This window comes from Gracilinanus agilis, chromosome 1 (assembly GCF_016433145.1).
Source record: "Gracilinanus agilis isolate LMUSP501 chromosome 1, AgileGrace, whole genome shotgun sequence".
Classification (NCBI taxonomy): domain Eukaryota; kingdom Metazoa; phylum Chordata; class Mammalia; order Didelphimorphia; family Didelphidae; genus Gracilinanus; species Gracilinanus agilis.
Window position 1 is genome coordinate 754,646,412 of NC_058130.1, and position 26,583 is coordinate 754,672,994.

At 43.1% G+C, this 26,583-nt stretch overlaps 1 protein-coding gene across 1 annotated transcript in view; it reads right to left on the reverse strand.

The window, feature by feature from the left end:
* Positions 1–1,957: 1,957 nt before the first annotated feature.
* The window catches only part of P2RX4 (purinergic receptor P2X 4), a 34,479-nt gene continuing 9,853 nt past the window's right edge, over positions 1,958–26,583 (reverse strand). Inside the window, exons 2-12 of the mRNA XM_044673416.1 lie at positions 25,984–26,131; positions 17,845–17,916; positions 17,616–17,688; positions 16,966–17,062; positions 8,998–9,078; positions 8,455–8,596; positions 7,387–7,523; positions 4,517–4,610; positions 4,311–4,376; positions 3,061–3,156; positions 1,958–2,234 (exon numbers count right to left, since the gene is read on the reverse strand). Coding sequence (XP_044529351.1) covers positions 2,205–2,234; positions 3,061–3,156; positions 4,311–4,376; positions 4,517–4,610; positions 7,387–7,523; positions 8,455–8,596; positions 8,998–9,078; positions 16,966–17,062; positions 17,616–17,688; positions 17,845–17,916; positions 25,984–26,131 — 1,036 coding nt within the window. The 3' untranslated portion in view covers positions 1,958–2,204. The remainder of the gene's footprint in view (positions 2,235–3,060; positions 3,157–4,310; positions 4,377–4,516; positions 4,611–7,386; positions 7,524–8,454; positions 8,597–8,997; positions 9,079–16,965; positions 17,063–17,615; positions 17,689–17,844; positions 17,917–25,983; positions 26,132–26,583) is intronic.

Below are 26,583 nucleotides of genomic sequence, written 5' to 3' on the forward strand. Positions count from 1 at the left end.
CTCATCTGCTCCCATGATCATCTCTAGGCAGCTCTAACATCTTGCTCTTGATCTCTAGTTTCACATCCTCACTGTCTATTGGAAATCTCAAAGTACTTGCCTTTGAGATATATCTTAAAGGGAACACATCCAAAATTGGATTCATTATCTTTTCCCCAAACCTTCCCCTCTTCCTAACTTCTTTTTTACTGCCAAGGACATCCTCCTCCTCCTCTTTGTCACCCAGACTTACAATCTAGGTATCGTTCATTCCTCACTCTCATTCCCCTCCTCCCCATATCCAGTCTGTTGCCAAGGCTTGTTGATTTTGCCTTTGTAGTGTCTCTGGTATATTCATCTCCTCTCCTCTGGCATTGCTGCCATCTTGATGCCACCATCTTAGTGCAGGCTCTCATCACCCTATGCCTGGACTACTGAAGTAGCCTGCTCTATCTCAAGATTCTGTCCAAGCTGGGGCAGCTGGGTAGCTCAGTAGATTGAAAGCCAGGCCTAGAGACAGAAGGTCCTGGGTTCAAATCTGGTCTCAGACCCTGGGCAAGTCACTTGATCCCCATTGCCTAGCCCTTGTCACTCTTCTGCCTTGGAACCAATACACAATATTGATTCCAAGACGGAAAGTAAGGGTTTAAAAAAAAAAAAAGATTCTGTCTAAGCTACCCTCTACTCACTTACTGAACTGATATTTGTAAGGTAGTCCAGATGTCCCTCACCCCCTCAAAAACTCCAGTGGCTCTCTGTCATCTCCAGGATCAAACAGAAAGTCCTCAGTCTCACTTTTAAAGCCCTTTATAACCTGGTCCCTTTCTACCTTTCCAGATTTCTTACACTTTACTCCTTAACATGTATTCTTTGGTCCAGTGACACCGGCCTCCTGACTCTTCCAAGAACAAAACACTCCATGTCTTTGCTGTTGCCTGTGCTGGAATATTCTCTCCTCCTCTGCTCTGGATCCCCCTGGCTTTCTTTAAATTCTCTCCCAAATCTCGAATCCTATCAAAAGTCTTCTCCAACTCCTCTTAATTCCAGTGCTTTTGTTGTTGTTAATTATTTCCCATGTATCCTGCCTCTAGCTTACTTTGTTGTTTATATTTGTTTTTATGTTGTTTCCCCCATTAGATTGTGAGCTTCTTGAGGGCAGGGACTTTTTTTTTTTGCCTTTTTTGCTGCTTTTTGGTCTGTCCAAAAGGCAGATGATGATAGGTGACCAGAATTCAAGAAAGAGACTACAACTGGAGAGATATATCTGGAAATTATCTGTAGAAAATAAGTCATTTAAACCTTTTCTCAAAGGAAAAGGCACAACAATATAAACTCTATACAACAGAGGTAACGGTGCTGGTGAAGACACTGGATATGGAGTTGGAGATCTGGGTTCCAATCTTGACTCTGCTAATTACTACCTATCTGACTCACAACAGTCATTTATTTTTTCTGAGCCTCAGTTTCCACACTTGCCAAATAAGGGGAATTCTATTCAATTCATTTCAACTAGGATTTCGACTAAGATTCTTTCCAGTTCTATTTTGGAAACTCTAGCTTACAGGCACGCAATGTAGACAACTGATAAAATAGATCATACTCATTTTATTTTTTAAATCTCTTGTTACGAAGGAATCAGAACAAGGACAAATACTCCTAAATAAACATTCATAATAATGTGGACATTTCTCTGGCTCATAGGAAATAAGTGAGCTGTGAATAGCTCAAGGGACTTTCTTTTCCCTCAAAATGATTTAAGCCTGTGTGTCAGGACTAAGAAAGGCTACTGTCAGAAGCTGGGAGAATGGTGCCTTTTCCAGAGGCTAAGGGAGCTCAAAGCTTTGGAGGAAAGGAAGCATCAAAGTGGTAATAGAAAATGATTATCCAATGTTCCATCGGATGCATCAGTGTTAACTGTGCTGGGATGGGGCCAGCAACCTTCAGGCTATTCTCTGTTAAACAGAAAAGAATGCCAACCTTGAGCAGCAAAATGAGACCAAGTCACAACCCATTTACTCGGCAAACAAACGTACAGCATAGGACACTTGGGGAGGCAATCTTGGAGATCTAGAAGGAGGCAGTGAGTCGAGGCTGCTGGAGGAGGTCCGGCCTTCTCCGAGGGGTGGCTGATCTTCCCTGCCTTGGCATCCTGCAGAGGGGAGCACCCCGACTGCAGTGTAAGGCCGGGGCTGATTCCAGCCCTGGGTGCCACAGGGCTGACCTCATTATTCGGTTCTGAAGGCTTCATTGAGACCCTGGGAAGAAACACAAGTTTCTCATTCAGCAACGTGTTGGCCAGCCTTATGGGCATACTCTAAGGGACTGAATGCATTGCTCTCTTTGGCCTGTGTGCGGCTCTGATTCTGGGCAGACATTCTGGTCTTAAGAGCCCCAGCCCTACTCTTCCATCATCTCCTCGATGGCCTCATCGACTGTCTGAGCATCTTCTCCTCTCCTTCTCTAAGTCTAGAACCATAATCAGCAGTCACCATTTCTGGGTGTAAGGTGTCTGTCTAGCCTCCATCATCATCATCATCATCATCCCTGCAACTATCAGGACCAAAATGCCCCTTCCTGGCCACTACTCCCCTACACGGGCTGTTTCCCCTTAAAGAATATAAGCTCTGGAGACACAGCATAGGGCATCAGGCTTGGAGTCAGGAGGACCTGGGTTCTAATCTGGTCTCAGACACTTCCTAGCTGCGTGATCTTGGACAAGTCACTTAACTCCAGTTGCCTAGCCCTTGCACTCTACTATCTTAGAACTGAAATTAAAACAAAAATTAAGGGTAAAAAAAAAAAAGAACGTAAGCTCCTTAAGGGCAGGGCCTGCTTTTGCTTTTCTATCTGCATCTCCAACACTTTAGCACATACTAAATGCTTATCTTATCTTATAAATAAATCTTATCCATACTAAGTGCTTAATAAATGCCTTTTCCTTCATTTATCCATTCCTTTTGGAGCCCTCAACAATGACGGTCCTAGGAACCGAGTCATTACCCAAGTCATTTTTCTCTTCCCCCAAGAACCTAAGAAGGAAAGTTAGAGTCTGTCTCGGCTCATTTCTCTTCTGGAGTTTACCTGATCATAATCTTCTACATATTTGTATTTCTTCTCTCGGTAGTAAAATTTCTTCTTCATGAAGTACAGGACTATAATGTCACACAGGACTGTGGCCTGAATTGATGATGAAGAAAAAACAGAAGGTGAGAGGGACTTCTCCTTTAACTTAATAAGCCTATCCACTCCCCTCCCTACATAATAATAACAGTCAGCAAACAGTACATTAAGGTTTGCAGAGCACCGGACATATTATCTCAATGCATCCTATAATCTTGGGAGGCAGGTACTGTTGTTATCATTCCCATTTTGTTATTGTTTAGTCATGTCCTTGGCAAAGATAATGGAATGGTTGGCCATTTCCTTCTCTAGTGTGTCCCCATTTTACAGATGAGGAGACAGATTGAGGAAAGGGAGGTGATTTGCCAAGAAAGTCCCAAAAGAGGTCAGGAAGATCCAGTCATGACTAAATCCAGTGAACAACAACCCAACTAGGAGCATGGGGCAGGAGTCATACTTAGATCTTTTGGAGTAACTCCTTTCCTGTCTACTATGGAGCCACCCAGGTGTTTATGGTCCCTAAAATCTCATATCAAAAGGATTCAGTGGATAGAGAGCCAAGCCCAGAGACGAGAGGTCCTGGGTTAGAGGTCCTGGGTTCCAATCTGGCCTCAGACACTTCCTAGCTGTGTTACTCTGGACAAGTCACTTCACCCTCATTGCCCAGCTCTTACACTCTTCTGTAAAGTAAAGGTTTAAAAAATAAAGAGTTCAAATCTGGCCTCGGACACTTCCTAGCTGTGTGACCCTGGGCAAATCACTTAACCCCCATTGCTTAGCCCTCACCACTCTTCTGCCTTCAAACAATACACAGTATTGATTCTAAGATGGAAGGTGAGGGTTTCAAAACAAAACAGAACAAAGAGTGCATTCTAAGAGTTCATAGACAAAAAGCACCTCAGAGGCCATCAGGTCTAATCCACACCTAAACAGTATTCTTGCCCCCAACATTCCTCACAAAGGTCATCCACCCTCTGCTTGGTGACCCCCAGGGATAAGGGCTCCCTCCTTTCCTAGGTAGCTCATCCTACTTCAGGCCGGTTCCCAACCTCTGGGAAGGAGCCTGGGTGTTATTAAGCCCAGCATGCCTGCGGGGAAGGAGAAGCAAACTTAAAGAATGTTGAAATCAAGAGAGATGGGGCCGGCCGCCTTCTGCCCAAGGGTGTGCTTTACCTCTCTGGGTGAGCACATATGGCACCCGGGGGTCTTACCACTCCAAGCAGGGCCAGTCCAGAGCCGATGTTTATCATGGTGGGGATGATATCGAATTTCCCAGCCTGACAAATGAGAAACATTTGAGACTGGGTTGAGAAAAGAAGAGAAAAAGGTGGGCAAAGCGTCTCTGTCTCAGAGAGGGCTCTGTTGGCTGGTGCTGGGCGGAAGACCCTCTGAGAGACGAGATGGATTTCCACTCTACCTTTCCAAAGACGATGATGTCAAAGCGAATGCCATACGCCTTGATGAGAGTCCGAGTCTCGGTGCCATTTGCGTCCTTGTAGTATTTGGCAAACCTGGGGAGGAAATGAGGATGTTTCAGCACAGCCCCAGGAACGTCTCCTCAATTTGCTCATGCTCATTAGCAGGTTAATAAGCAGCCGTGGGAACCGTGGAATCGGTTTAAAAGTTACAATATCATGCAACCGAGGCAGGGCCTTGCACACACGAGGTAGAGGAAGGTGACTTGACAGTGGAACAAAGAGAGTTGAGGACATTCTTGGGGAGCGGAGAGCATTTTCTTTCTAAATTTACCTGAGAGACCATGACAAACCTTTCCCCACCACTTGGGTATCAGAAGTTCCTTTCTCTGTTCCCAGTGTGGTCTGGCCCAATTCAAACCAATTCAACACACATTGATAAAAGTCCCTACTTTGTGCATAGCACCTTTCCAACTCATTTGTCACTGAATGTTCCTTCCAATATAGTTAAGTCCAACCTGTTCACTTAAAAAATTAAAACATTTTACACTTGTAAAACTCAGTGGAATTGCTTGACAGCTCTAGGAGGGGGGAGAGCAGAGAAGAGAGAAAGAAAACAAATCATGTAACCATGGAAAAATATTTAAAAATTTTTTAAAAAGAGGGGGAAAAAAGGAATTCTGATAAGATTGTCCAATGAAGAACCTGCAAAAGTAGGATAAAGAAGAGGTGCAAAACAAAGACAATTTAATTCTAAAAAAAATTAAAACGTTTTAAAAGTAGCAGCAACTAGGGGGCTCAGTGGATTGAGAAACAGGCCTAAATTAAGGAGATCTTGGGTTCCAATCTAGCCTTAGACGCTTCTAACCATGTGACCCTTGGTCAGTCACTTAACCCCCATTGTCCAGCCCTTACCACTCTGTTGCCTTAGACTCAATACCCAGGATTGATTCTAAGACAGAAGGGAAGGGCCTAAAAAAAAAAAAGTAGCAAGTAGCTAGTTAGATGGACTCTTTGGTCTGCAGCAGAAAGGAGCCCGATTCCTTTATACTTATATGGAATGACCTACTGAAGAAGTCACTACCAGAGGCAGCTGGGAGGCTCAGTGGATAGAAAGCCTAGTTTGGAGGGGGAAGATCCTGGGGTTCAAATCTGGCCTTTGACACTTCCTAGCTGTGTGACTCTAGACAAGTCACCTAACCCCCATTGCCTCGCCCTTACTGCTCTTCTGCCTTGGAACCAATACTTAGCATTGATTCTTTTTTATTTTTTATATTCAGAGAGATTTTATTTTCCCAATTACATGTAATAAATTTTCAACATACATTTTCCAGAATTATAAGATCCAAATTGTCTCCCTCTCTCTCTTCCCTCCCTCCTCCTCCCAGAGATGCCAAGCAATTTGATCTGGAAAAGATCAAACTGCTATGTACATCAAATCAAATATCAAATATATATACATAAAGAGATCAAACTGCTATGTATATCAAATTAAATATATATATATACCCATTTCCCACTTGATAGACATTCTCTTGGTTTCCTGCTCTTTGCCATCGCAAAAAGAGCCTTAGCATTGATTCTAAGACATAAGGTGAAGGTTATTAAAAAAAAAAAAAAAAGCAGCCACCACACCTCACGGCCTTCATTCATATATATGTATATGTATATATGCATTTTATTTATATGTATTATATGTGTATATATACATATACACACACACACTTTTATTTTTGTCTTCGTTTTTAGAAAGAAAAAGGGGCAGGGACAGAGCCATGTACTGGAAGCAGCACGGGGTGCCCCGGCTCCCGAAGGTCCCCCTGCCTCCATTTAATGCCATGCAGTGACTGCACTGGTTGGCGAATGGCCCTCTGGGGCCGCGGCTGGCTCTCCCCAGCTCTAGCACACAGTAAGCGCTCAGCAGCTACATCCTGCATGAATGGATGTCGGACGGCCGCAGAGCCAGCCGGGAGGCACCGCCCAGCAATTCTGAAAACCAGGAACAAGTGTGGACAGTTGGGGCGAGAGCCAGGCCCTCCGCGGGGGCGCAAGCAAACCCCTTGGGAGCTAGGCATCCCCCAAAGGGCCCTGAAGGCGGAAGAGGGCTTCCTCTGAGGGCCGGGGCGGCCCATCTACCACCAGAGGGAGCTCGCGGCCCAGCGTCCTGCCCAGAAGGCCGGGAGCCATTTTCCAGCCGGGCATCTGCTCTGGTCCGCATGCAACAAGGGGGAGGCTGTGCATTAAAGCCAAACCGGCCCACGCTGGAAAGGGGGGAAACAAAAATACCCGGTTCTAGGCGTGCTTTCCCGAAATGTCTGTCTCCGACGCGGGCCACCAGGCCCCCCCAGACTAAAAGCGGGGCGCTGTCAGCCCCGATGGGGGGAGGGGTCCCTCTCGCTCCGGGTTCTCGCCCCGGGCCAGGACTGACTTTGTCTGTGATGCGGACGCTCCTATTTCATAATTGGTTTTCTTCTTGCATTTCGGTTCACGATCCCCACCGGTCTGGCCGAGGGGTCCGGCCGGGACCCAGGAGAGGCGACGAAGTTTCAGGCCGCCTCTGCCAACGCCTGCATTTTACCAAGGCAGAAGCGGAGGTTCACCCGCGGGCAGCGGCTGGTCCCCGTGGCACAGCCGGGATTCGAACCCCTCTAAGCCCACCACTTAGGCTACAAAGCCTCCAAAGGCGCGCTCCAAACTCGGCCTGGATTCATGGGCAGCATACCTGGCGGGTGCTCGAAGGGCGCAGGCGGGAGCAATGGGTGGTGTTTGCCAATTCCCAGCGGCCCCCCTGGACCTCCCGAGGTCACGCTTGTTCGGTCTCCCCCCCACCCCCCATCCGAACAAATAAGGACCGGATCCCGTGACCCCTCACCGGAAGTTATAGCCTGGGGACACCGTGTGGTTCGAGTCCTGGTTGTCCAGGCGGCGAAAGGAATACTTGGGCAGGCAGTGGGAGGAGGCCCGGTCCAGGTTGCAGTCCCAGTTGATCTGAATGCCCATGATGCCCCCCTGCATGTGCCAAAGCAAGAAAGTGTGAGGAAAAGCTCAAGCCAGCGCAAATCTCAAAAGGGGGCAGCTGGGGGGCTTGGTGGATGGAGAGCCAGGCCTAGAGACAGGAGATCCTGGGTTCAAATGTGACCTCAGATACTTCCTAGCTGTATGGCCCTGGGCAAGTCACTAAACACCCATTGCCTAGCCTTAACCGCTCTTCTGTCTTGGAACACAGTATTGATTCTAAGTTGAAAGGTGAGGGTTAAAAAAAAGGTGTGGGGGGGCTAATATTGAGGCCACCTGACCTCTTAAAAAATTAATACTTATTAAAACAACACTTACCTTCTTAGTATCAGTTCTCAGAGGAGAAGCAAAGGCTAGGTAATTGGAGTTAAGTGACTTGTCCAGGGTCACACAGCTAGGAAGTATCTGAGGCCACATTTGAACTCAAGACCTCTAGACTCCAGGCCTAGTACTCTATCCACTGAGCCATCTGCTGCCCCCATCAATACTTTTTTTTTTTTTTAAAAAGGTGGTTGTTGAGTCATTTTAGTCATGTCTGACTCTTGGTGACCCTATTTGGGGTTTTCTTGGCAGAAACACTGGAGTGGTTTGTCATTTCCTTCTCCAGCTTATTTTACAGATGAGAAAACTAAGACAAATAGAGCTAAGTGACAAGGTCACACAGCTGATTTGTCATTTCCTCCTCCAGCTCATTTTACAGATGAGAAAACTAAGACAGAGTTAAGTGACTTGCTCAAGGTCACACAACTGAACCATATTTGAACTCGGGTCTTCTGGACTCCAGGCACCACCCAGCAGCAACTAAAATCAGCAGAGTTGAGCAGCGGGTAGTGGCTCTCAGACCTGGGAAGGTCTTCTCTGTGGAGTCGGGCTTAGAAGTGTTCTTCCAGGGAAGAGCTGGGTCAGAACAAAAGCCTGCGCTCACCTCCACAGCCATCTCCTGGAAGCTCTGTCCTGCGCTTTCCGTTATCTTGCCAAGATGGAATATGGGGCAGAACGGGTCTGTCTTGGCGTCATAGATGCATGACTTGAGGTAGGTGGCACTGGTATTGGGAAGGATATTCCTCCTGGGAGGGGGGGGAGCAAATGGGAGATGCAAGGTAAAGATGGGTGGGGGGGAGGAGGCGTTAACAGGCAGCCTGCCTCGAGACACTGGCCAAGCTATCCAAGTCCTTCCTACTGATGTGCTTCAAGGCCTTTACCTCTTTCTCTTGGTGCCAACGGGTGACCCAAGTGGCTTGGGAGCCAGTTCTAGAAGACACTTTGCCACCAGTACCCCAAAGTCACTCCCTGGTGGTCAGCCCTCTGGTGATGAGGGTCCTCTGAATTTAGAGGACCAGCCTAGCTAATGATGGGCACCGTCCACCTTTCCAGGTTGGGAGGACCAGCCAGAACATATACCTGGCTGGGACAGACATCAGCACCCAGGGACCCAGGAAATGATTTGAGTGGAGGCCCCAACACTTACTTGGTGAAATTAAACTTGGGATACCAGATGTGGTTCTTAACCAAGAGGGTGAAGTTCTCTGCAGCCTTCAGAAAGGCAGGTCTGAAATCACACACACAAACACAAAGGTGAACAGAATTCCTCACATCTTCAAGTTATGGCAGCCTCCCTTCACCTTCACCTTCTCTCAAACAGGAAAAGCTCTATTTGTCGCCAACTGTACAAAAGAGTGGCTTTTTTTAACACTCAAATTTAGAGATTTCCTAGCTCATGAGCATGGTGCCACTAGGTGGTAAAATGGGCTTCGGAATCGAGAAGATTCCTCTTCACGAGTTCAAATCTGGCACTAGCTGTGGGACCCTCAGCAAGTCACTTAACTCTGTTGACCTCAGTTTCTTCATCTGTAAAATGAGCTAAGAAAGGAAATAATGGAAAACCAAACCAGTATTTTTGCCAAGAAACCCCCAAATGGGTTTGAGAAGAGTCAGAGAGGACTGAAATGAAACAAGATGTTTCTGAGCTCTAGGGTGAAGCATGTTCCATTATAACAATTTTTTTTGCTGGGAAGAGAGGGAACAAACAAGTCTGAGTATTAATTGATGAGAGCTGGGCCATCTGTTGGATATTCATGCCAGCATTTACTGTTGGCCCTTGGGGTTTGGTAGCAGGCATACATCTCTAGATAGCTTAGGCAGAACTGGTTTTACAAGTTAAACCAAAGTTAAATCTGCCTGCATGCTGATACCCTTTCCTGATGGGCACACTGTAAGCATGATGCCCTCGACACTGTCTGTTACCAAAGAAGGACAATCCTATCAAAATCCAGTTATTTTCTGTTTACCAAGGTTCAAACTATCCTAAGACAGTTAGCTTTCTTTCCCTTCCTCCCTCCCTCCTCCCTCCCTCCCTCCGCCCTCTCTCCTTCCTTCCTCATTAAGAAGGCAGGAAATATGATACCCATTATATATATGAAGTCATGTAAAACATATTTCCACGTTAGCCATATTGTGGGGGGAAAAATCAAGAAAAATAAGAAAATGAAAAACAATATCAGAGTTCATCAGCTCTCTTGAGATAGATAGTATTTTTTAAACCCTTGCCTTCCATCTTAGAATCAATACTATGTGCTGGTTCCAAGGCAGAAGAATGGTAAGGGCTAGGTAATGGGGGTTAAGTGACTTACCCAGGGTCATACATCTAGGGAGTATCTGAGGCCACACTTGAACCCAGGACCTCTTGTCTCTAGGCCTGGGTCTCTATGTACTGAGTCACCTAGCTGCCCCTATGGATAGCATTTTTCATCATGAATCCTTTGGAACTGTCTTGGATCACTGTACTGATCAGAATAGATAAATCTTTCAAAGTTGATTATTTTTATAATATTGCTGTTACTATGCATAATGTTCTCCTGGCTCTGCTCAATTTGCTTTTGCATCAGCTCATATAAGTCTTCCTATATTTTTCTGAAACCATCCCCTTCACTCTTACAGCACAATTGTATTCCATTACAGTCATATACCACAACGTTGTCCAGCCATTCCTCAAATGATGGGCATCCCCTCAATTTCCAATTCGCTCTGGTTCTTGGGTACATTTCTGTAAGGGAGCCAAGTCTATGAGATCCCTCTTGTGATAAGGCATGGCCCTAATATAAGCATTATGAAGCAATAATATCGGTCATTTATTTAGCACCTTCTGCATGTCTTTGAGAGACACAAAATAAGAGGTGACAAGAGTTCTTGCCCCAGAACTTAACAGAATACCAGCTACAAAGTAGGTGCTTGTTGACTCAGTGGTCTGATAAGTAGAGAGCCTGGGATATTTATAAAAGGTGTTATGAGGGCAGAAATGACAAGATATAATAAGAGATTTGACATGTGGGTTGTGTACAAGTAAGGAGTTGATCATGGCCCTGAGATTATGAGCTTGAGTGAAGGAATCATTAGAAGGGAGTTGGGAAGAGGAAAGATTTTTGGTGGGGGACTGGATGAGATAATGAGTCCCGTTCAAACATAATTAAAAGATATAAGAAGATTTAAGGAGTAGAATCTGAATAGGTCAATTCAAACTAGAAAAGTAGAAGGTAGGAGAGGAAGAGATAAGGGAAGAAAAGATACATGGAACATCTGGGGGGCAACTCAAGTTGATGGAGTGAGAAGAGACTCGAGGCAGGCAGACCCAAACAGGGCTATTGCAGTAAACCAGGTATGAGGTGATGAGGATCTGTACTAGAGGGCTGGTGGTGTCAGTGGACAGAAGGGGACAGATTCAAGAGCTTCTGCAAAGATGCCATGGACAGGTCTTGGCAACAGCTTGGATATGAGGATGAGAGATAATGAGGAGTCCAGGATGACTACTAGGCTTCAAGGCTGGAGGACTGGGATGACGGGGGTGCCTTCTACCATTATGGAGAGTAGGAAAGTTGTGCCATGACTTGCTTTCAAATGTGAGCCTCCAGATTTTGCCACCTCTTCCACAGAGCAGTGACTTTTCTCTCTCTGGAGGTTGATCTCTCTCCTAGAGAAGGGGAGGAACCCACAGAGCAGAATGCCTCTTCACACTCTGTTGGGGGAGAGAAGCATTCCTATGGGAAAAAGAAGGGAGGCTTCAATGGGGAAAAATGGGATCTGAGGTGGAGGAGGGAAGACTCTTGTCTTGTTGGGATTTTGGTGCATCTCCTGCCCAGAGGAGAAAGGAAAATTAGAGCTTAAAGACAGCCTTGGGGCCCTTCCTAAGGAAGGAAGAAGGGAAGAGGTGTAGGAGCTAGTAGGTGAGAGAGCAATCATTCAGGTAAGTCAGAGGAAGGAGAGAATGGCTGGACATGGTAATTCTCTCTCCCTTTGCTGATCCGATTAAGAACCATTAAGTGGTCTGCTGTCTTCCTGGGCATGTAACCAAGGCAATCACAAGGGCTTCCCAAGTCTTTACCCAAATGGATGACGCCTACAGAGTGCAACCACTCACTTCTGGTGATTCCCATGGATACTAATGACATTGCCAGAAGGAAGCTGGAAAGCACTGTGAAAGATTAGGAAGTTCTGGGCAAGAAAGGGAAGATCCCTGGGGACACCGGTGGTGTTTTCCTCACTGTTGTTGCCCCTAGAAGGCAAAGGATGTAGAAAAGAAAGAATAATTCAGGAAGTAAACAGCAGCCAAGAAGGTGGTGCCTGGGAATAGCATCTGGACTTCTGGACCACAGCTTAAAAATACAGGGTGATGATTCCTGGCTCAAGAGAGAGTACCATCTGCAGAAGGCATCCAAGAATGGATTTTGCAAATTAAATCAAAAGGGCTTTAAATGAAGAGGGATAGGGAGGAAGAAGACTGCTTGTGTGTATCCTTAGGATTAGACACCACACATAAGGGTTGAAAAGAAGAGCAGCTCAGAAAGCCAGAGGTGCTCAGAAGATTTATTAAGTACCTACTGTGTGCCAGGCATTGTGCTAAATACTAGGGGTACAAAGAGAGGCAAACGACAGTCCTGCCTCTGAGAAGCTTGTGGTTGAATCAGGAACACACATGACAACAACAAGCTACACACACACACACCATATACATGCACACACAAATTGGATAAGTTGGAGATCGTCAACAGAGGGAAGTTAGTAGCACTAAGGAGGTTTGGGAAAGGCTTCTTATAGAAGGTGGGATTTTACCTAGAACTTGAAGGAATCCAAGGAAGCCAGGAAGAAATGAGCTGTTGGGTGGAAATGATGGGAACTTTGGATAAAGTGATCACTTCCTTCTCCAGCTCATTTTAAAGACAAGGAAACAGGCCAACAGGGTTCACTGGCTCTTCCCCCCCCCCCAAAAAAAAACAGCTTTAATGTATGATCGATTACATTTGTCCCAAAAGATCCCAACTCTTTTGTTGGAAAGTTTCATACCCATAATGGCTATAGACCCTACTTCATTAGAAGTTTGTTCCAAAATTTGTTATTACATGTAATTGGTTAAAAAAAAAAAAGAATTCTGCTCCAAGGAAAATCAATTAGCTTGGCATAGAAATACTACACAGTAGTGACATAGGGTTTTAATTAATCAGACATTTGCTTCAATTAATCAGAGCTCTTTCTCTGCAAGAAGCAGAATGACCAACAACTTCTTGAACTTGTCTTAATGATAATTTCATCCTTCAAAAAGGAGAGGAACTAACAAGGGGGAAATTTGGTTCTGGATTGCCAAAGTTACCTTTTAAGGGCCAAATCCAGTGTCCTTTTCCCAATTCTCATCCGTACTGACCTCTCTGCTGCCTTTGACATTGTCAGGCACCCTCTTCTCCTTGATGCGTTTTCCCATCTAGGTTTCTGTGACTCTGCTTCTCCTGCTTCTCCTGGTTCACCGACTTCCTTTTTAATTTCTTTAGCTGATTCTTCATTCAAGTTATGCCTGCTGAATATGGGTGTCCCTCACAACTATCTCATGAACTCTCTTCTTTTCTCTCTTTGACTTGGTGATCTCATCAGCTCCCAAGGGTTCAATTATCTCTATGCAGATGATTTCAAGATCTAGATACACAGCCTTCATCTCTCCTGAGACTCAGTCTTGTATCACCAACCGTCTTTTGTCACCCCATCTCAACTGTTGTTGTTCAGTCATTTGTCGTGTCCAACTCTTTGTGACCCCACTGTGGGATTTTCTTGGCAAAAATACTGGAGTGGTTTGCCATTTCCTTTTCCAGATCATTTTACAGATGAGGAAACTGAGACCAACAGGGTTAAGTGACTTGCCCAGGGTCACACAGATAGAAAATGTCAGAGTCCAGATTTGAACTCAGGTCTTCCTGACTCCAAGCCTAGTGCTTTATCCACTGAACCACCTAGCTATCCATCCTGTCCTACAAGTATCTTAAGCTCAACTACTTATCTCCCAACTCTGCCTTTTCACTGGCTGGAAGTCCCCCCCCCCTCTTCTGATTCTGGTTTCCCTGGCTTCCTTCTAGACTGAATTCATACCGCACTTTCTGTAAGAAACCTTTCCCAATCTCCTTACTTCTTGTGCCATCCCTCTGTGCTTATCTTCCACTGACAATGGACAGATCTTATTCAGACCTAGTAACTTACATTCTGTCTTCCCCAAAAGAATGTGAGCTCCTGGAGGGGAAGGCTTGTTTTTCCTTTTCTTTGTATTTCTAACATCTAGTAGAGTGCCTAGCATATATAATAAACAAAATCTTGGCCAATCTGATCACTAATAGGAAGAAACTAGCTGTGGGTGGAACTGATGGGAACCTTGGATGAAATGATAGCTTGTGAGACAGGAGAGGACATCTAGGCTAAGTCTGACACACATCAAATTTGGGGAAGTAGATTTCAAAGATTTTATCAGAGGAAAGGAGTATCCCATGAACTCAAACGCCACAGAAAATCAGTTCTGGAGAGATGGCTAAATGCTCAAAAATGAAATTCAAAAGACCCAACGAGAAACAACTTTAGTGAAGAGGGGAAAATGGGATGTCTTAAGAGCCTGATATAGACCCAGAGGGAACCTGTCAACCAACTTATATTTTTGAAAACTACATACAGAAGATGGTCACAGGATGACAGAAAGAGCGGGGCACAGTCCTGCAAAATCAGTGTTAGGAATGCTAAAACTCAGAACGAGCCAAAGTTGAGAAGGGAAGCTGAGGACAACAAGAAGAGTTCTTTAAAGACTCCACTGGGAGAAAGAGGAAGATCAAATTTTTGCTTCTGTTTTCTCTGCCAGAGAGAAAGACCTCTGCACCAGAGAAAACGGGACAAGACTGAATAAAAAACAGCTAATGCCCAAGACAGGTGATGAGAGAGTAAGATGCACCAATCTGCCCTTGATGAATTCAAATCACGTAGGCTGGATGAAGTGCATTCCTTGGTCCTGGGAGACCTGGTGGATGGGACTGCTGAGTCATTGTTATGGATACCCTAATGGACATGGAAAGGGGGAGAGGTACTACAAGATTGGGAAAGGGGCAAATAATCTGGTTTTTAAAAAGGGGGGGAAAGAGTAGAGTCTGTCAGTTAGAGGCCAATAAACTTGACTTTTATTCCTGAGATCTTTGGAGAATAGACCATGAAAAAGCTTCTCAAAAATGGAGAAGGGAAAGTGATGGTTACCAAGGGCCAGCATGGTATCATCAAGGACAGGCTAATCTCATTTCCTTTTTTGAAAGGATGGAATGCTGTGTAGAAAGCTTACTTTGATTTTAGTAAAACTTCTGATAAAAGTACCTGCCTCATATTGGAAAAATAAATGGCAAACCAGTCTAGTATCTTTGCAAGAAAATCACAAAATGGGATCAGAAAGGGTCACACACAACTAAAAACATGAAACAACACCCACCTCATGCTCTTCAGATGAAAATGTTTGGATTATGTGACAGCTGGATTTAGAACTGGTTAGGAGTTGAACTCAATAATTTAAAAAAAAACTTACTTTCTGTCTTAGAATGGATATTAAGTATTCATTCTAAGGCAGAAGAGTGATAAAGGCTAGGCAATGGGGGTCAAGTGTCACACAGCTAGGAAGTGTCGGAGGCCAGATTTGAACCCAAGACCTCCTATCTTTAGGCCTGGTTGCCCCTCAAACAATAACTGTCAATGGTTCAATATCAATATTCTAAGAAATCTCTAGGGGAGTGCCTCAGCAATCTGCTTATTCCTGTGCTGCTTAACATTTTTATCAGTGATTTGGAGAAAGGCAGAGCTGGCTTGTTCATCAATTGTGCAGATAATACCAAGAAGGGAGGAGGAGCTAACATAATGGATGAAAGATTCAGGATCAAAAAGGATCTTGATGAATTACAAGCATTGGGCTGAACCTCATAAGTAGAAATAAATGTAAAAACTTATGCTAGGGTCCAAAAAAAAAATAAATGTTCAAGGTGGGGGAGACACAGTTGGATGGCAGTTGTTCTGAAGAAAATCTGAGTATTAGTGCATTACAGACTTAAAGAAGGCAGCAAACCTGTCACCTTTCATGCACTGGAAACAGTACTTTTATTAATTTTTGTTCCCCATCAAGAATGGCTGAACAAATTGTGGTTTATGATGATGATGATGGGATACTATCATGAAATAAGAAATGATGAGTAGGATGATTTCAGAAAAAGCTGGGAAGAGCTATAGGAACTGATGCAGAATGAAATTAGCAGAACCAGAAGAACATTGTATATAGTAAAAGCAATGCTGAGTGATGATCAACTGTGAAAGACTTAGCTATTCTCAGCAATATGATGATCCAAGACAATTCTGAGGAACTTAAGACAAAAAATGCTGTCCAAAAAGAACAGCTAGAGATGGAAGGCAGATCAAAGCATACTATCTTTTACATTAGTTTACTTATAGTTTCATTTTGGGGTTTTATATAAGTATTTTCTTACAACAATGACCAATATGGAAATATGTTTTGCATGATAATACATGTATAACACAGATCAAACTGCTTACCAGTTTGAGTAGGGGGAGGTAGAGGGAAGAGAGACACAATTTAGATCTTATAATTTTGGAAAATGTATGTTGAAAATTGTTATTACATGTAATTGGGAAAATAAAATATCTTCTTAAAAAATGCCCCTCCTCCCCCGAGAGCTCATTAGCTTTTATGTAAACCTGCCATGCCACTGTTTTGACTCTTACTCTACTCAATGTTCACTAAAAACTCCTTGGGGTGTTATTTTTCATCTAGTTTCACAACTCTTCCCTCCAGAACTGGTTTGGTTAATTTTTTTGCACCTGAATGGTCTTTACACTTCTCTTTCATCTATAAAGTGAGCAGATTAGGCCAAAAGATCTAAGGATCCTCCCAGTTCAACACGTTCTAGAATCTCTTGCCCTTTCACTTTTTCTTTTGCTTCCTTATCTTGAACTCCTGCCTTGGCAACCTTTAGGAAACATCTGGGACACAGCCTTGCAGGATAAATATTTGTTGAATGGAACTAAATTCCTCCATTACAGTGGAGGTTTATGATCACTGGCCCTAGCCCCAGGTCTAAGCCAGTCTGTCAAGACTCACCGGGGTACATAGGTGTCATTCTCCACTGGACACCAAGCAATCACCTCACATGTCTTCACATGAGTATTATAGTTTACACATCTTCCCGTTGATATCCCTGCAGGTGGAAAAGGAGGAATAAGGAGACAAGTAACTCAGTACAGTGTAGACATGCCAATGGGCACCTTAATCAATTATAATCTTCCCTTGTTTACAAACCGAGCAATTATAACTTGCAAAAATCTGGTCATTGGTAAAAGGTTCAACTTCAAAAGAGCATAAGGTCAAAGTTCTCACAAAAGAGTTTTTTTCTCAAGGCAAAGAGCTATTTTCTGGGGTATTAAAAAATGGCAGAGGACCAGATATCTAGGTTATCAATCAAGTACTAGTCTTGTTATCAGACACTGCTGGGGAATCATGAAGAGTCCGTTTTCTTGATTTGAGAAGGGATAACCCTATGCTGAAGTAAGACCCATAATAAAGGCTTTTCCCCACCACAGAAGGTCAACTGGAGAGAGACTCGATTTTCTAAGTGTTAATGACTGCTGTTGTGATCAAACACTTGCCTAATATCCAGTCTGACAAAGAAAACACAGACTTTGAACCTACTGCTGTCCTACAGCCAGGAATCTTCCACTAAGAATATCAAGCAGATTCTACTTAGCTCATACCGTTGCTATGGACATCAATGGAGCCATGAGCACAGTCATCGTCTGACTTACACATAGTTTTGTCATCTGGAAGCTGAAGAAGACAAAAATGAGCAAAAATAAGGTCTCAGGTGGGTTTATTCTCTAAACCAGGGCCAGAACCCACATCTTGGCACCCCTGGCACCAAGACAGCTCAAAAGAATGAGGGCTAAGGATTGGAGTGGCATTGGTGGCCTGCTCAACACCTACCTCGGCACACGTGCCCTGCCTCTGATTCAAGGTAGCAATCATATTGGTCATGATAAACAGTGCATTCTCCTGCTGTAGAAAAGGGAGAAAGAAGAGAGGTTGGCAAACATCTATTGGCCACACATACAGAGACAAAAAAGTCAACCACCCATTTAAGTGCTAGGGACTGTTCACAAGAGCCATATTGAAAAGTAGTCTTGGTAGTCTCTACAAGAAAGGTTCACCATTCAAAGTAGCTTCAAAAAGCCATCTTTCCCTTTGGAGAAGTGAGCTGTAGCTTCTTTGCATAAGCCCTCACCCCAGGCACCCAGGTGCTTAGGCTCAGTGCTGATCAATCATCATAAACAGCATAATGGAATGTAGAAGAACAACTTCACAACCTACAAATCTCTTTGGTATTTTGCCCCAAATGTTGTCCATCCTTTTAAGTATACCTCATTTTGTCATTGTTGAGCCATTTCAGTTGGGTCAGACTCTTTGTGACCCTACTTGGAATTCCTTGATAGAGATACTGGAGTGATTTGTTATTTCCTCCTCCGGCTCATTTTACAGATGAGAAAAGTAAAACAGAGTTAAGCCCAGGGTCACCCAGCCAGGATGTATTTGAGGACAAATTTGAACTCAGATCTTCCTGACTCTAAGTCTGGTACTCTATTACCTAGCCTGTTCTTAGGACAAAATTCCTGGTTGTAGAATAAAAGTAGGATCAAAGTCTGTGTTTTCTTTGTCAGGGTGGATATTCACCAAGTGTTTGATCTTCTACCATAAGATCAAGCCTTTTCCTTTGTCCTCTCATTCTTTCCTTCCTCCCATGAAATAAGGGTTTGAAATCCATTCTTCTCATTCAATCACCTAACAAGAGTTTGCCAGACATCTGTTCATTTGACCTTGAATCTTTGTTCATCTCCTCTAGTCAGGTCCAAACAACCCCAGGACTGGCCTGTATCATTCATTCTGTAAGCATTTAATCACATTCACAATATTATGTATTATATTTTCAATTTGCTTTGGGAGTGAGTGTGTGTGTGTGTGTGTAAAGTTTTGTTTTGTTTTTTAAGCAAGACTGTAAAATAGGGCAGAGATCATGCCATTGCTTCTTTGGGGCTAACATTATCTAGGTACTCAATACATAAATGTAGAATTGAATTGAATGGTATTAGGAAAACAATCTGATGACCAAACTAGACAATTAAATGGAAAACAATAGCTGTGAAGGCATTTTGAAAAGAACTCTATAAGAGGCAGATAGGTAGCACACTGGATGAATACCAGGTTCAAGTTTGGCCTCAAGATGCTTCTGAACTGTGTGACCCTGGACAAGTCACTTAACCCCAACTGCCTAGTCCTTATCACTCTTCTGCCTTGGAATTGATTCCATGACAGAAAGAAAGAGATTTTTTAAAGGAACATTACTAATAATAGGGTAGACATTTTCCCCCCTCCTTCTCAACCCCAAATAAACTCTCTGGCATCTTATTTTAAATTCCTAAGAAGGATTTACCATAATCTTTTTATCAGAGGCTACTGAAGAAAATGGGGTGTCTAAGAAGAAAGGTAAGGAGTTTTAAGTAGGTAATACTAATGAAGATTGATGACCATTGAGTTCGAATTGGAGGCACCTTATTTTGAACTGGAATGGAACTTACAAATCATTTAGTCTAACCCTTCTTTTTAGAGAGGGAACCTGAAGGGCAGGGAGGTGGTAGCTTGTCTAAGGACACACTACAAAGATGGCAGAATAGATCTGATCTTAGTTTGAGGCCTAAAACCCATAATTTGGAATCAAAAAGAGATGTATTCGATAAATAGTAATTAAAATTACAGGAAAGAAGAGGATCAGGACATACTTAGACATAATGCAAAGTCCTCCAAAATAATGGCAGAGAACAAAGGGAAACCCCCCACTTCCCCCCTCCCCCCCTCCTCCCATGTTTAAGCTTTTGCCAAGTCAGGGGTGGAAACCAGTGATAATTGCTCTCCACTGAATTTTCCACATGACAGGAGGACCTTAATGTGAGGAAGGCTCTGAAATTTGCCTAACCGTGGCAGTTTGGGCAGGAGAAAATCCATCATGCCAGGGGTTAGGGGAAAGACCAAACAGCTTTATTTCAGTCCTCTATATTGTCTGATCAGAAGTGAAAGGACAGATGATTAGGAAGACTGGCAGAAAATTTTGGGAATAAGTCAAGGGCCCAAAGTGTCTGAGACTGGATCTGAACACAAGCTTTCCTGACTCCAGGCCCTGTACTCTATCTACTGTGTCACTTGGCTGCCCTAAGATAAAGAATACAGGCTCTGAAAAAAGAGAATGGCTGATTTGGAATTGGAAAACTATAGATGGGGAAGAAAAGTTGCTGAGTTCACCCAGACATTAGAGTGGTTGAGCTGGGATCCTTTCTACTTCTAGTTCAATAAAATCAGAGGATAAGATTTAGACATGGAAGAGGCCTTGGAAGCCTTCTAGTTCAAACCTCTTATTTTACAATTGAGGAACTTGAGAAATAAATGACTTATCCTATGTTGCACAGAATGACAGAGGCAAGATTTGAACCTAGATAATCTGAATTCTGATTTAATGCTTTTTCCATTATACCATGCTGCTTCCCTAAAATAAACTGAAAAGGAGATGAAGATATATGTGAAATGTAGTCCTGAAAACCCTTGGTTTGCCAGGTTTCATTTCTCTCAATCGAATAAACTGTCTGCACCCTAGTTTCTTTACTCATTGACCATGCTCTCATCTTGACTAAAGGACAGGCCCTGGAGGACTTAACCCTTTCTTAATCCAGGTTCTCAAACTCCTGTCCTGGGAAGCAATAAAGTGTTATCTTGACTGGTGGGTCCCTCATACAACCTCTGATATCTAAACTGGTTCCACCCAAGTTTTACTTTTTTACAACAAATATCTTCTCCCCATCTGCTTTGCAGCTAAGCAGGTATCTTCCACTTTCCAGTTCTGGAGCCATAATAATGAAAGTGATATCACATCACCACTGGAAAGGTTGGGCCATTCTGTATGTCTGTGGCTCCACTTCCCATCCCTAAAACTATTCAAATCAAACTGTCCTTCCTTGGCCATCCTTCCCATATAAGCCCAATAAGAATCCTGAACTGTCTTCACTTTTGCATTTAGACAAACAGTGCTTGGCACAGAGTAAGTACTTTAAAATGTCTGTGCTTTTAAATCCGTTTTTATTAGTGCTTAGTATTCTGCTCCACATTTCATATTGTTTTGGTTCTATTTATTTCATTCCGCATTAATTGAATGAATGAATGAATGTAATAGCATTAAGTTCTTCCTCCCTGGCCCTCTTTAAGACCCAATTAGAATTCCGCTCTTTACTGTACAACAGGTAAGATTCAGACCTGAGCCTTCTTGACCCCACATTCAGCTCTCTATTATCTGTCTTGTGCTGCCTTTCTACAAGAGGACTTCATTCTCAGAAGCAAGCTACAGTCAAATTAACAAGCATTTATTAGGTGCCAGTGACATGGCGGGTACTGGGCTAATCACAGCACCTTCAAGGTAAGCTCCAGTATCTGCAGAGAAAGTTGAGTTTTCATAAAAACCCTGTGAACTGTCGATACCATGTCTAGCTAATCATAAGGTCCATTTTAATTCCCTTCATAAAACATTCTTCTTCTACACCTGACCTTCGTACTTGAAGGATCCATATTTTCCTCTGAATGGGCACTTTCCACCTTTAAGATTTTGTGGCCAAAAAATTAATCATCTGATGTCTAATTAGGTGATGAGACCCCCAACTCACCAGGTTGGTCCTCAGATTGAAGACCAACCGGTACCAATGGCTTCCTATCCCAAAGAAAGTTGAGGGAATAGGAATAGGCTTGAAGATGGGAGGATTTGTGAAACTCCAAGTTACTTCCGCATATTTTTCTGTGAATAATTTTAAATCTCCCAAGAGATCTGAGCTATGTGTTGGAAAATTATCATGATTTGATGGACCCATATGGACGAAACTCCTTCCTCCCCTGCCCCCCCAAATTCTTCGATTATTATCCTAAGCTAAGTGTGGCAGCTTATCTCCATTTGATTACACTTTTTTATAAACTACATGGAGCAAAACATCCAGGTTTCTATTAGTCTAAAGAGGAGAAAATATAAGCTGTGAACTGTCAATGTTTACTTAGGATATTTATTCTAATAATTTAAGAGATCATGGCGGAGGCAATCAGGTGGCTCAGTGGATAGAAAGCCAGGCCTGGAGATGGGAGATCCTGTGTTTAAATCTGGGCTTGGACTCTTCCTATCTGTGTGACCCTGGGCAAGTCACTTAACCCCCACTGACTAGCCCTTACTGTTGTTTTGTCTTGGAACAAATATACTATTGATTCAAAGATGGAAGGAAGGTAAAGGTTAAAAAAAAGGGGGGGGGGAATCAAAGCTAGACAGAATTAGCCTTCTGTTTTGACTCATACTGGCTTAAAAAATTATTGATATATTTTGTTTTCACATTGTCTAGATTTCTCTCTGTAGCCTTTCTCCTTCCTTCCCCCCTAAATCATCCTTTATATCAATTTTTTTAAAGAGAAAAGAGAAAAAAAAATTCAGTAAAAGCTGTCAATATGTAAAAAACAAATACTCTGATATTAAATGCAAAGTTCCACACCTGTGGATCCCCCCATATTTTCAAAGAGTAGAAGCTTTTCCCGTCTCTTCACTGGGGTCTACTTGTTCTTTATATTTCCAAACATTCATTTTCTATTGTTTGGTGGTGGTGGTTCTTTCCAGTTACACTGTTGCTGCCATGTATATTTTCTTGGCTCTGCTTACTTTGTTTTGTATTAGTTCATATACATCTCCTCTTCAAGCTTCTCTACATTCATCATTTCTTATAGTACAGCTACATTCTATTTTGTTTGTTTAAACCCTGATCTTCCATCTTAGCACCAATACTTTGTATTGCTTCCAAGGTAGAAGAGTTTTAAGAGTTAGGCAATGGGGCAGCTGGGTAGCTCAGTGGATTGAGAGTCAGGCCTAGAGACAGGAGGTCCTAGGTTCAAATCTGGCCTCAGACACTTCCCAGCTGTGTGACCCTGGGCAAGTCACTTGACCCTAATTGCCCACCCTTACCACTCTTCCACCTAGGAGCCAATACACAGAAGTTAAGGGTTTAAAACAAACAAACAAACAAAAAAGAGTTAGGCAATGGAGATTAAAGTGAGTTACCCAGGGTCACACAGCTAGGAAGTGTCTGAGATCAAATTTGAACCCAGGACCTCCCATTTCAGAAATTTCCTAGCTGTGTGGCCCTGGGCAAGTCTCTTAACCTCCATTGTCTAGCACTTACCACTCTTCTGCCTTGGAACCAACACTAAGTATTGATTCTAAGACAAAAAGTATGGGTTTAAAAAAAAAACCAAGGTATAAAAGGGGTTAGTGTGGCTAGATAGAAGTTAGTGTGGGTGGTACTTTAGTAGACTGTTGGCTGTATGACCCTAGGCCAGCCACCTAGTTCTGTCTGTTTCAACTGTCAAATGATTTGGAGAAGGAAGTGGCAAACCACACCAGTATTTTGTCAAGAAAACCCAAAATGGGGTCATGGAGAGTCAGACACAACTAAAATGACTGAACAACAACCACCACCTCAGCTGTGTATCAAAGAGGGAAGAGACTGAAACGTTAGTCTGCATAAAGATGACTGTGCAGAAAAAGAGAATCAATGGTGTTGTCAGCACATGCCTAGGATATCATATTCACTTGGAGAATTGGGGGTGGGAAATGATATCTTTTATTTATGAAAGCCACTGAGAAACTAGAAGAGACCCAGAGGAAAGTGGCCAGGATGTCAGAGGGCCTGAAGATGACCTTGTCCTAGGACAGTCTGTGGACAGAACTGGTGTGATTTAGCCTGGAGAAATGAAGACCCATAAGGAAAGGGTTGTGAGGGTAGCCTTCAGGTATGTGAAGGGCTGTCTTTCTATAGAGGAAGCTTTTAATCTGTTCTGCTCAACTTGGAACAATTGGGTAGAAACTACAGGGAGATCGTTTCTAAATTTGATATAAAGAAAGAATTCCCAATGATTAAAGCTGTAGTGGCTGAAATAGTAAAGCTGTAAAGCTAAGTAAGTCTTCAAGAAGAAGCTGGATTTGATTTAAGGCTGGACCAAAAGACCCTGAGATCCCTTCTCATTGGAGTATGAGACCTCAGAAGAGGCAGAGCATGTCCTTCTTGGGATACAGTGTTGGAACAGAATGTAGCATTCAAACTTCCCTGTTCTCCCCCTGTCCCGACCTTAACAAAATAAAATGAGCATTTCTATATACACAATATAATAAGAAATGATAATACATGAAACTGTGGATTTCTGTTAGGTACTGCTTGCTCTTCTTTTTTAATTTTAATTTTTTTTTAACCCTTACCTTCTGTCTTGGAGTCAATACTGGGTATTGGCTCCAAGGCAAAAGATTGGTAAGGGTGGGCAATGGGGGTCAAGTGACTTGCCCAGGGTCACACAGCTGGGAAGTGGCTGAGGCCAGGTTTGAACCTAGGACCTCCTGTCTCTAGGCCTGACTCTCACTCCACTGAGCTACCCAGCTGCCCCCTCTTTAATTTAATTTTTAAAACATTTTCCCATATTTCCATGATTCATTTTCTTTCCCTCCTCTCTTCCCTGCCCCCTCCCAGAGCTGACATTGCTCTTCTTTTAAATAGATGATACATTCAACATGCAACTTTCAAAGCTATCCTACTTGTTGGTGTTTCTTTCAGGCATTCTATCTGTTCTATTCTGTGCATTAAAAAAAACTAAACAACCAAACTCTTACCTTCTGTCTTAGTACCACTTCTAAGAGTGGCAAGGGCTAGGCAACTGGGGCTAAATGACTTGCCCAAGGTCACACAGCTATGAAGTGTCTAAGACCATATCTGAACCCAGATCCTTCTGACTCCAGGCCTGGTGCTCTATCCTTTGTGCTATCTGGCTGTGCCTGTTTCTTACATGCAAAAAATAAAAAAAGTTTTAATTAATCTTCTTTTCTCTTACTTTTTATTACTTTGTTCCTATCTTTCTTTTTCCTTCCACTTACTTCTTTTAGAAATAAAGAAAAAAAAAGCCTTTGTAACAAATATATACAGTCAAGCAAAACATATTCCTATGTTGGCCATGTCTGGAAATGTCTCCTTAATCAGCATCTTGGGTCTATCAGTTCAGGAAATGGGTGGCTCCATCAGTCCTAGGAAACTGTATAGAGACCAGAGTCTCTGAGTCTTTTAAAGCTGTTGTTTTCTGTAATGTTTTTGCCATTATACACGTTGTCTTCCTTCCTCTGCTCCCTTCACGTGTCTCATCTTTCTTGGTCAGCTTCCTTCTCATTGAATTTACTATCTGTTATTAGTCTACAAATGTCATTCATAGGCTGATATGCAGTATTGCATTAATTCAGGTACAGAAGATTAACTTTCTTTTGGTTCCCCAAAAAACCCTCCAAAGCACAATAATTCTGAATGCCCGACATCTTGACTTCTCTCAATATGTCAGGTTCTAATTGTTTTGTTTAGCTTTTAATCTTTAAAGCTTTCTAGATGAAGAATTAGGGCAGCTCAGCAGCTCAGTGGATAGAGTGCTGGACCTGGGTTCAAATTTGACCTCAGAACCTTCCTGGGCTAGTCGTTTAACCCTAATTGCCCCTAGTCCTTGCTAGTCTTCTTAGAATGGATATAAGCCAGAAGGTAAGTGTTAGGGGGGAAAAAAAGAATTGACAATAAATTCCTCTGCTATTCAACCAAATGTCCTCAGAAAAATGCTAAATGACCATTCATATTTGCTGTTAGTTTGGCTCGTAGTGGACAGATGGACAGCTTTGGGTCAGGAAGACTCAAGATTCAAATCCTGCTCCTGACATATAAGAATCTGAATTCTCTGATTCCTCAAGGCTGTCAATTACACAGGAGTTTCTGATTTCTAACTCAGGAAGGAGATTTCCACATCAGAAACTCGCCACCCACTAATGAAGTCACATGTCCAAACCAAAAAAACCAAAAACAACAAAAAAGTTTTGTCAGCAGGAACTTACAGTGGTCAGGGATGGGATAATCATTAAACACAACTTAAAGGCAAATAATGTAACCCAAGAGCAGGTGCGGTTATGTAAAAGAGACAAAGCTGGAAATACACCTGAGCCGGAACCACGTAGTCGGCCACATCCCAGATCCGGATCCCCAGGTCCGAGGTGTTGGTCAAGGCCACACCTTTCATCTTTGTGGTGATGGAACTGACGACTGAGTCTACCTCTTGGTAGCCTTTTTCCCACACAAACACCCATCTGGAAAAGAGAAGGCTGGTTGTAGGCAGCTTTTCACAGGGGACTTTGTACAGCAGGGCTGATACATTCTTTCTTTCTTTTTTTTTTTTTTAATTTTTTTCTTTAGAATATTTTTCCATGGTTACATGATTCATGCTCTTTCCCTCTCCCCCAAACCTCCCCTAGCCGATGTGCAGCTCCACTGGGTTTTACAGGGCTGGCACTTTCTACATGTTAATTGGGTCATTTAGATAGAGTTTGAAGGGACTGTGGAGATCGTCTCTTCAAAGCCCCTTATTTTACAGATGAGAACACTAAATGAGAATTGGCCGAGCTGGAATTTAATTCCAGGCCTTCTGACTACAAATCTAGAATTTTTTCTAGATAGGAGAAAGCATCATTTCTATATGTTAGGCCCTGGGAATTCAAGTGAGGGCAAGCTCCTCAAGGAGCTTACAGTTTAATGGCAGAGA